Here is an 11,013-nt window from a genome sequence, read left to right on the forward strand (position 1 = left end):
ATGAAGAATGAAAAGGCCATGTCCGAAGACAGCTGAGATAGCAGATATCTCCTCGGCTCTCAGCTCAAGTTGCTTAGAATTTGTAGGAACTTACAAACGACCATTGGAGGAGATCTAGGAAGGCCGTGGCAGGAAGAAGAGGACATGTGGGGCCGCCCACCGTCGCTTCCAAACAATGCTATGAGCTTTGAGAAGACCCGCAGACGCGTAACAGCGGCTCATCCACCCTCTGACAATGCGAAGCACCATACCGGCGACAAATGGTATAGAATATTCCCTCTTGTAAGGAAGTGACCCATTTGAGTAGACTAGGAATTATCCCAGTCGACTGCCCCAAGACGCCTTGGAAAGCTGACCAACTGAGCCGGATAGACAGCACAAGTCAAAGCAAAATTTCAACATGCGGGCTGCTGCAGAGATGGCGGAATGGCTGGAAAAGATGGTGTCAACGTTAAAGCCATGAGAGGCCGCCGCTCTTAAAACCGCTTCTGAAAAAGAATTATTTCGATCTCATGTAGAAGTCGTTTATTTCCCTAAAGGAGATAATGTCGAATTGACTGACTCTTTAAACCTTCCGGAGGACTGTAAAAAGGCATAAAGATTGAAGCAAATTACTCCATCAAGAGGATAGAAGAAATACAACTATTCTAACCCTGGCAGCGGACTGAATCTTCGGCATAGTTTTAAGAAGGCAATGCAGAAGAGAACTGATCTGCATTTATTTCGACAGCCAGGCCTCAATAAAGGCCCTAGGATGACAAACGATAACATCTAGGCTTGTGATGTAGAGCCTTCAAACATTGCATGAGCTAGGTAAGCACAGTTACGAGTACCTAATATGGATGCTTGCCAATTACGATTTTGAAGACAACAAAAGGACTGACTGTCTAGCTTACTGAGCGCCCCAAGGAACCAATGCAGGTGTTGAAATTTCTGTGGCGTATCAAGAAGTCATTTTAATAAACTGGTATTGCAATCACCACAGAAAAAAATTGGGTTGCCATTGCAAGCAATGTGCAGGACAAAGGCAAGCAAAAACATTAATAAAATGTTCGGGCATAGCACATAAATTACTGGAAGAATCATGCAGATTCTACCAAGGATCAATTGAGGCGTATCTTCACATTCTACCTGAATGTGAGGCCGTCTGCAGAATCAGACACCAAGTGTTTGCGAGCAATTTATAACGCTGGACACGGCATGGTGCTCCAAATAAAAGAAAGTGTTGGGGTTTGAAAGAATACTAAAGCTGGTGAACTTTTACATCACAGTACGAATCAATAACAACAATAATGCTCAACTACCAACGCTCATTTAGCCCTTGGAAGTATTGAAGGTCATGCCAAAATTCATAGTTACGTTCCGCTTTACTTAAAAATTCGACTGCATTGCAAAAAAAGAAAAATTTAGAAAGAAACAGCTTCAAGTTATAATAAAAAGCACATTTTATTAATAATTTTGACGAGTATGGTATTCTTCGAAAGAGGTGGGTAAATACAGTGGTACTTTGCGTTGTTGCACTGCCAGGTGGTCTCCTTTCTAATTTGCTTTTTAAAACAAACACGGCATTTCTTTTGAGGGTGTTCCTTGCATTTGGTTGGTGGAATATATTCAGGGAAGTGTGCTCAATTTTTTGCATGTAAACGAAGCGGTGTATCGCCAGTTGCAGGACCTCCACAGGTTTTATAATTTGGTAATATGATATTTTCCACTATTGCTTTAGCAATATTTAAACGAAAGGAAACAAAGCCTGTTTTGGAAGTGCTAGTAATTTTAGAATGCAAAACATATGCATTGTAAAAGACCATATCTAGTAGATAGAAGAATACTTTCTTATATCCCTTTACACATTTCTTCATTATGGGGAAGAACGCTATTTGTTGATCATGCTTATCAACCCCTTCCATACCTTTATTTTATTTAATAACGTATGATGGCTTTATAATATTCCTGACATCACCATCTTCTGTTTTTTACCTTTTCCCAGTGTCTACTAAATTAGCATTTGAATGTTTCGTGCCAAGTATATACACATCTTTTGTATCGCTCCATTTTGATTCCACCACAGGATAAAGTTTTGGCTTCTCCTTTTTCAACTTGAGTACAGCAAGCTCTTTCGGCATGTCCTTCCTATGTTTCCTAACAGTTCCAACGGCATTCGTACCATATTTCAGCAACTTTAGGAATAATTGAGGCAATGAATACGAATTATTCATGAACAGCGTGTAGCCTTTATATAAAATGTCATTTTCAACGCCGTATCGGACGTCATGTCCGATTTTGGCAAAATTAATGCATGACGTTCTGATACGTCGAATGCGGTCAAAGGGTTAAAAATATCACACGTTCCGCTTGACTGCATTAAATTTTTGAGCAAATAAAAGAGCAGATAGGTGTATTCGATATGTATTTCAAACCAAAAATATTACTACTATTTGTTCTTACAGTGTAATTCCGTAAGGGGCTTATATTGTTTTTCTTTCTCGACTTGTTCGTTAATTTCATTTCCTTGTCAGTGAACTTGTTTTTGATACGGCAACTTGTCACACAACACGTGAAGTTGTTATTAAATAAATAAAACATTGCTGTAACTTAGTTTTTTTATGTTATTTTGTCTTGGTTCATCTTAACACAACATCCCAAAACAAATATATATATATATATATATTATTTTGTACACAATAATGTCTTTCTTAGAAACGAACAACTTAACCCAACGAAGCCGTAAGTATACTTGGATTTATGAAAATTTACCAAATAATATAGCTTTTGTGTAAATTCTAGAGGAGAATTCATCAGATAAAAGCCAAGTTTCAGGATGGGCGGATTCCATTGCAAAAGTTTTAAATACTACTAAACCAAAAAGTAGAAACGATTTGGTTCTTTCTCGAGCCAAGAAAAATAAATCTCAGGAAAACGATGACAAGTCCAAAAACTATGGGTTTGAAGTAGTTGGAGAGATCGAAGAACAAAAACCCGCGGAGGAAGATTGGAATGGAAAATTGGCAAAAGAACATAAGGGCGGAAAAGCACAACTGCGTGTTAAGCCTTGTTGGAATGACATGGAAAGAGAAAGAGCTCTACGTAAGGTAGCCACTAAGGGAGTGGTGCAGCTTTTCAATGCTGTTCGCAAACATCAGAAGGATTTACAGCATCAACTAGACGCCGCGGGGCCACTAGACATTCGCAAAGAAGCTGTTTTGAATAAAATAAACAAACGCAAATTTTTAGATATTTTGATGGGAGGACGGCGAGGCAAATCAGAGGTTGTGGATAATCCGATAAAACGCGAAATAAAAAAATCAGAGGAAGAAAGCTCTGATAGTGGAGACGATATTAATAATAAGAAAAAGAAAAAAGAATGGAATGTTTTACGTGATGATTTTATGACGAACAAGAAAATTAAGCATTGGGATGAAAATAGTGATAGCAATAATCAAACACAAAGTGATGATTCGGAGGATGGTGTTGATTGATAGTATAAATAAAAATACTTGTATTCTTCGAAAACTTAGCGCTGACTTCTTGGGGTTTTTAAAATTTCCATATTTAATAAACGTGCTAAGCCCACCAAAACTGCACCTGTTTACCAATTTGAAAAACGAATCCATGTTTACTAATGTTAAAACTACATGATCAGAAGTAACTTACCAGCAGATATAATTTTGATTGTATATCTGTCGAAACGTTTGCGTTGCAAAGATTGATAATAAAGGTATAAACCAACACCTATCGATCCAATACCACTAATTAAACGGCATTCCAAGCAATCTATTGGCTTTTTTGGAGAACGTTCACTCATATTTTATTGTAATAAATTAAAAGATTCTGGTTTACATTAAAATTTAACAAAATTCTTGCGGGCAACTAAGACTAAATTTGTTCAAGGAATTGTTCTTCTTTCTATGTCAATCATTCTGTTTTGATATCTTCTTCTTCTTTAAATGGGCAAAATGTAAACTGACATCAGTGAGAAAACAAAACGATTTTTCTTTTCTTACATATTAAAACATTCCCGCATTGGCCTTCCACAAATTGTATACTCAGTGAAGAAAAAAGATTTAGTTGAGGGCTTTCCCAAAGTCAAGAGAAATGACATTCATAAAAAAAAAAAATAAAACGCAAAACCTTAAAAAAACAACACCTACATATAACCACACACAAATTGAAAGACTTCAATAACATACCCACAGACTTTTAAACCCCCCGAAGCTTCACGGCCTCCAGCAAATCTTACACGAATTTGTTTTTTCAAATATTTGGATAAGTCCAGAATAGATTCTTTCCGGCGCTTCTCTTCATCGCTCTTTCACCTAATACAATGAGATTCGCAGAAGACCTGTACAATATATTTATGACCAGCAAAAGGAAGACCGGCAAAATATATGAACAGCAAGATGATGACCTGTAAAATATATGATCAGCAAGAGCAAGACAGCTAAAATATATTTACTTGATCATAAAGTAGAGCGAAGCTCCATTCACTTGATATATTCTCCAAATTTTTTTTAATAGTAATATTTTCTTTTTGATTTTTTAACTTAGATATATATGCATAAATCTATAATTTTCACAAATATCAATAATGAGATATAAAGACCAAAAAAAACTTTAACTGAAATTTGTTATATAGCGCGAGAGTTCTGGTATAAGTATAGATGTATCCTGCAACGAGAGGAAAAGTGTAAGAGTTATTAACCTAATATTTAGAAGAAATACCTCCAAATCATCTTCGAGACTACTATCATCAGTACTATCTAAACCATTAGTCTCAATACTATTTTCCCAATCAGATAATTCTCCTCTTCATCTGCCTCAAAATCGTCCAAGTCATCGGTTACGGCCGCAGATTTTTGTTCAAATTCATATAAAATAATTTCATGTTCCTGAAACGAAGGACTTCTAAATGAACGTTCTCCTTCAATGGTCAGAGCAAAATGTACCCTTAATTGTCCTCTTGCTGCTGCTAGTTCACAGAAAGGATTTCCACATAAATTTAGCATACGAATAAATTTCATACTCTGAAGTTTTTGAAATTTGCTCAATGCGATTATCATTTAAGAAGACATATTGCAATTTACTTATTTTCATTTACATACGGCATTCATCATTTCGCTTCTGCAACAATCAATTTGGATGAACTTTTTCTTGGTTCAACAAGATAAAGAAAAACATAAAATTTACTTCTTTTCAAATGTGTTTTTCAAATTGCGACAATTTTTGAAGGAAGCACTCTAAAGTATTATTACACTATATTGTTAATTTATTTTTTGCAATGAATTGCCTAACTTTTTTTATAAAAGCCACCTAAGGAGAATAGTATAATCAAATTATTATTCCTTTTCTAACACTCACACAGAACAGAGCATCAGATATCCCTTAAAGCAAGTGTAGTTTTGAATCGATTTAGTTATATCCGTTCAAGATTAAAATGCGGTACTCTATCATCTCGGTGCAGCCTAAAAGGCTTTATTTTGGCGGGTAAAATTCCAAAATCTCTCTGAATTTTTCCACATTTTCATCTAAGATTTGGAACAAACATCTGTCAGAGATGCATAATTGATAAAATATAACTCATTTTAAATAATAATTCGAGGTGATGACTATCCATGGTTCGTGAAGTTTCTTTACTTTCTTCTATTATGCTTGGTTTGTTGTCTAAAGTAGAATCACTAATTTGTATAAAAATACCTTCGAATTAGGGCGCAAATATAGTGAATACAAAAATATATTTTTTTATTAAAAAAATTTCTAGGCTTATTCGAATTGGAAGCTTTTTAAGAAAAGGCTTAAAATGGTAACCATAAATAATTATATCGATTTATAATGTACACTATAAATCCATGGAGGGTATTGAGAAACGTTAAAATGCTTACAGGAAAATGATTTTAAAATACAGTCAAAGATTGTCTTCTTCCTGCGCGAGGTACTCATTACTATTTCGATATATGCTTATTTTATACGTGCCATTTAGTGAAACATTCAAGTTTTCAAAAAATGTTGCGTCCACTATTTTGAGCCGTAGTAGGTATTGACACATTTGGACACAACGATCCCCCTACTTACTGGCAAAATGTCTTTAAGTGCGATTTGTTTGGAATTTTAAGAAAACATGGACAAGTTTCATTGATGTTTATCCCTTACCATGTCAATTACATTTGCAGTTTGATAATGTATTTAGCGATCATAAAAATTTATTCTCATTTTTTTTGACACATTTAAAATGGTGAAATATTTATATATGATGAAGTGTTTGATGCAAGATGGTTTGAACAATTACAGAATTTATGACTTAGTCGACGCCAACTGTTTCAACAAACCCGCAGCATGTTTCCGGATCAAATAGGAATACATTACGATGGGGAGCTTCCTTCTTTGTGACTGCTTTGATAATTTCCTGAGCAAGGACGCCTCCAACTACAGCAGCTGACGGAGATATTTGGCTAAACACATATTCCAACATGTCAGAGGGCATAAACGGGGCACTTATTAATTCTTGAGCCAAGCGCAGCAATTCTTTGATATCTTCTTGCCGTGATAAGTAACTCGGATCACGATTATGTTTATTACGAAACATTTGCAACATTCGAAGCAGAATAAAAGCAGGACCAGTGCGCTTTAATTTCTTTTGGAATGTTGGTGAATTCACATCAAATTTTGAGATCGATGCGTAGGAAGGGAATTTTAATTCTTTTTGAATTGTTGTTGTTACGACTTCAGTTTTAATTTTTTCGTTTGGCTTGGATACGACTTTATGTTTTACCATATCCCTGTAAATAAAATTAACAAACAATAAGACCAGCAAGACGTAACGTTTTAAAATTTACTCAAAATAGCTGTGGTCCTGCAAATCCGCAAAGCAATATCCAAACGTTCCCCACACATCACCGGAAAAAAATTTTATACCTTTCTCACGGCATATTTCATTTATACGCAAAAGTTCACTATCGAGCGCACCAATAATAACCACAGCATCAAACTCTGAGAAAAACTCAGCCTTTTTTTCAGCCAGCGGTTCCTTGTCTGCTGATATTTTCACCATTGGATTTAGGGCTCTAGCTCTTTCAATCGAGGCCTCAGCGCGATTTTTACCAACAGCAGAACGTGGAGTAAGAAATTGAGCACCGAAATCGTCCTCGGTTACGATTCGATCGTCGTTCAGTTTGACTGCTGACACTCCAGACAAAATAATATTTTTTGTAATTTCAGCTCCAACGCCGCTCAGGCCGGAAATTAGAACCTTAGCCGTGCGTAGACGCTTTTGAGATTCCAAACCCCAAAGGCGAATTTGGCGATCATAAAGCTCGTTTTCTGTTTCAGTCAATTCAGTTTCAAGTGCTCTGTTTGTGCTAGGGCCATTAAGATCCATTGGCTCATCCATTTTTCCTTTTTTATTCCTTACGTTAGTGATGTACAAAACTCAAACAATGTGAGGAACGCGTCCAAAAAGATCTCAAATTCGTTGAAACAATGTTGCCAAGGCATGGTAAATTGGGATTCGACGTAAGTTATATCGAAAGTCAGATGTGTGCTCAGATATTTATTAGTGATTTTCATTTTTCTTGCATTTTTTATATCTATATAAAGTTTACATATTACATAAATTATGTTTACTTAATTTACAAATGTAAAAAATTTATGAAATTAGTAAATTAATGTCTCTCTGCCATGGGAATATAAGGGTGGCCTGATTGAGAAATCATAAAGGACTGAAATAATGTTGCGTTATAACTATTTTTGGGATGGGACTATGCCGACTATTTGTGAAAAAGCGTGAGAATTAATAAATCACCGTGTAATTACGTATCTGAAAGTTAACTTTAGCTCGCGACCAAGCCGATAGTTGAGAACCGTTTTTATTGATTTCACATAAAAGTTCCTATAATTTTGTTTGCTACTTTTCATGTGCAAAAAGAAACAAGTTTTTGTTTACGTTCAATTGTGGCTGACAAAATTGAAAATAGAGAATCCGGCTCTTTTCTTTGATAAGTAAAGAAACATTGTTGTGCTTATACTAAGTTTTATTATTAATTTAATATAAGTTTTGCTTTAAATGCCAATTGAACTCGACTGTTATTTGTTTAGTTGAGTTTCATGTATAAGTAGAATGAACATAAATAAATAAATAAATAAATAAATGAAATATCGAGAAGCCATTAAAGAGATTCGCAGATTTACTTAGACGAAAATTAGCACTGCGTGATGTCGAATCGATAGCCGTTTGAATAGCCCTATCTCGGTATGAGGTAAGTTAATTTGTAGTGCTCTTTTTAAATTAACGAAACTGATAATTGTATTATTTCCTAAAACAATAAGTCTACGCTCTTTCATATTCGCATGCGTTTACCTCAATAAGTGTTATATCTTTACCTGCTGAAAGTTCACTACAGCTACAACAAAAAAAAAAAAAAATGAAAAAAATGTGAAAAAATATTTCGTTTTTTAACAACTTTGGACAAAAATCGAAACTTTAAGTTTAATAACATGAAAAAACTTGATAAAATAGGACCTTTCGACTCGTAAAGTGAATTTTTTCGGGACTTTGGGGCAGCGACAAATGACCCTTGGGAAACTAATCTACTAACTAAGAAATACAATCGCTATTTCTTTAAAAAAGTACTTCCAAAATTGAACTGGTGCATCGAAATTTCACAAAAAAGAATTTCTTCTGAAATCGGTTTTTATGGAAAAATAGGAAAATATATTTTTCTCCCAAGATGCTTCCGTGCGAACACAAAGCTTGACTTTTTTCTAAACGCAAAATTTCGCAATTGGCTTTCATTTTAACTTACCAATAAAGTATGAACTGAGTTAAGATATTAACTCATATGTGGCGCGCTTGTAAAGCGAACCCCAATTTTCATTTTTTTTTCGCTTTTTCCTTTAATTTTATAAAGTACAGTATTGTAGTTTATTATAATAAAATGATAAAGAATTCTTATTTTGTCGGCTTATAATTGAGATCATTTTGTGTGTTAATTAATTAAGTTTTCTTTTTGTTTTTTCTGTTATTTATTTATTAATTTTAATGTTTGTGTTTTCAATAATATTATTGATTATTAGTCCAAATTAATGATTAAACATCTTTTGCAAATTGTGTATCAATTGGTTTTTTTTTCTTGAAATGAGTTTATGAAATTTCTCCAAGAACATTTCATCATACGTTGCAAAACCAATCACTAGACCCATAAAATAAAAAAAAATAAAAAAACCAAATAAATACAATCGTTTTATAAATTGAAATAAAAGGAAAAGGCCATTGTTTTATTTTAATTTAGCTTGATAATTATCTATATTTATGTGAAACATAAAAGCGCAAACAGTAATGAGCAATTGATAAAAATAATATAAATAAATGTTTTTTCCTATTTTTTATTTTCAGGTTATTTATATTATTATATTAACTATTTATTTTATAATATTATTTATTTATATTATATTAATTATATATTTCATACACATGGCAAAATACCCAACGTACTTTTTAGTGGGTGGTTGCGTCAACGCCCAAAGTTGTGGGGTGTTAGAGGACGTAAGGCTTGCAAATTAGAACACAAGCGACTTGTGGACAGACTTCCAGAGAAAACTGGACAATTAGTGACGGAGGAGGGAGTTTTAAAAAAAATTAGGACAATTAGACGTAACTTGAGGAGGATGGGCGAGTAGAAGTATGAGACTCTCAACTTAAGAAGATTTCGTATGGCTCGCAAGGGAGTTTCGCGTTGGGTGCAGCCAAAATTTTTTTTTGAATTACTCTACCAATGAAGATGACAATGATAGAGACAATGACGACGTAACGATGATGATCTTGGCAGCGAAGATAACGCGATCTTGTGTAAAGGGAGGAAGGGCAATACCGAAAGAAAGAAAAACTAAATGTCTCGCTTAACCACCATCCTTAAAGTATGTAAATAGTTTTAGTTTAGCTTCGTTTTCATCACTAAACCGTTCGCAATCAAATTTATCTGGCCCGTCGTAAAATTGTGGGGCTCGATGTAAACCTGCGACTGGTAACTAAATGATATCCTCTTTTTTTAAATTTCACTTTTGCACCATTACGAATATCATAGATTATATTCACGTACGATTCGTAAACGTTAGAACCAGCCACTTACTTAGTTTTAGAGCATGCATAATTTTTAGGAAATGAAGTGTTCCGAATTGGTTCCTTAGTATGAATATTTATAGCTTGTGAGAAGGCGAAATTTTCCCTTCAGCTTAGCCACATAGGTGTTCTTAGCTCCGGCGTATTCCCTTCCTTTATTCTCTGATTTAAATAAAACTTTTCGGTAATCCAATTTCTCATATATTAAACCACAAAACCTTGAGTTCTACATTGTGATTGTTTCCACAAATCAAGTTCTACACTGTTATTGTTTCCACAAATTAAGTTCTACATTGGTACCTGTGGCCCCCATACGATTGACAAGACCTATATTTAGTGCTTCCTTAGCGTCAACACTACGACCGGTGTGTAGCAACTCTACGATATTTGAAATTGTCATTTTATAAAAAATTTTTCAAACTTCATTTGAAAGAAATTTTTCATTTGTAAAAACGCCTCTCAATATCTCTGAGCATTAATTCTCTAAAATATTCTTAAATGCTCTATAGCGAGTGCCTGGGTATTTTCAATTACTATAGTAACATTGACCATATTCGTAAATTATGAAAACAATTCAATGAGAATTACAACTTGATCTACTTCTACCATAAACTCGAATATCGTCAAACACTTGAGCTGTATGCTATAATGTAAGATCTGGTTGTGGATCAGCCGAGTCCCGAATATTCTATTATTGTTATTATTATTATTATTAATTTCGCCAGAGAAATAAATTCTAAATTCCCACTCTAGGCAATTTATTTATTTTTTTTGGGAAAATCAATTAGTTTGAATGAACTGGATTTGAATTTCCGTAACGATGTCATAGATACACAATTGTATTGAAGGAGACGATGGTTATCATTACTGGAAAGTATTTAAATATCGGAATGCTGTCGATAGTAAAT

General features: G+C 34.3%; 3 protein-coding genes across 3 annotated transcripts; 1 reads left to right on the forward strand and 2 right to left on the reverse strand.

Annotated features, from left to right (window-relative positions):
• The first annotated feature begins 1,548 nt into the window (after positions 1–1,548).
• LOC119638988 (RRP15-like protein) lies at positions 1,549–3,488 on the forward strand. Its single transcript, XM_038036164.1, has 2 exons — positions 1,549–2,724; positions 2,785–3,488. The coding sequence occupies exons 1-2, from the start codon at positions 2,685–2,687 to the stop codon at positions 3,474–3,476; spliced, it is 732 nt and encodes a 243-aa protein (XP_037892092.1). The 5' UTR covers positions 1,549–2,684; the 3' UTR covers positions 3,477–3,488.
• LOC119638989 lies at positions 3,109–4,157 on the reverse strand. The gene is made up of 3 exons (XM_038036165.1): positions 3,652–4,157; positions 3,495–3,582; positions 3,109–3,195 (listed from the first exon to the last, which is right to left on the reverse strand). The coding sequence occupies exons 1-2, from the start codon at positions 3,800–3,802 to the stop codon at positions 3,512–3,514; spliced, it is 222 nt and encodes a 73-aa protein (XP_037892093.1). The 5' UTR covers positions 3,803–4,157; the 3' UTR covers positions 3,109–3,195; positions 3,495–3,511.
• Positions 4,158–6,197: 2,040 nt separating this feature from the next.
• On the reverse strand, positions 6,198–7,487 carry LOC119638951 (SUMO-activating enzyme subunit 1). The gene is made up of 2 exons (XM_038036096.1): positions 6,828–7,487; positions 6,198–6,770 (listed from the first exon to the last, which is right to left on the reverse strand). Exons 1-2 carry the CDS (start codon positions 7,379–7,381, stop codon positions 6,293–6,295), a joined length of 1,032 nt encoding a protein of 343 aa, XP_037892024.1. The 5' UTR covers positions 7,382–7,487; the 3' UTR covers positions 6,198–6,292.
• Positions 7,488–11,013: the final 3,526 nt, after the last annotated feature.

Source organism: Glossina fuscipes, unplaced genomic scaffold (assembly GCF_014805625.2).
Source record: "Glossina fuscipes isolate IAEA_lab_2018 unplaced genomic scaffold, Yale_Gfus_2 111, whole genome shotgun sequence".
In the NCBI taxonomy this organism is placed as follows: Eukaryota; Metazoa; Arthropoda; class Insecta; order Diptera; family Glossinidae; genus Glossina; species Glossina fuscipes.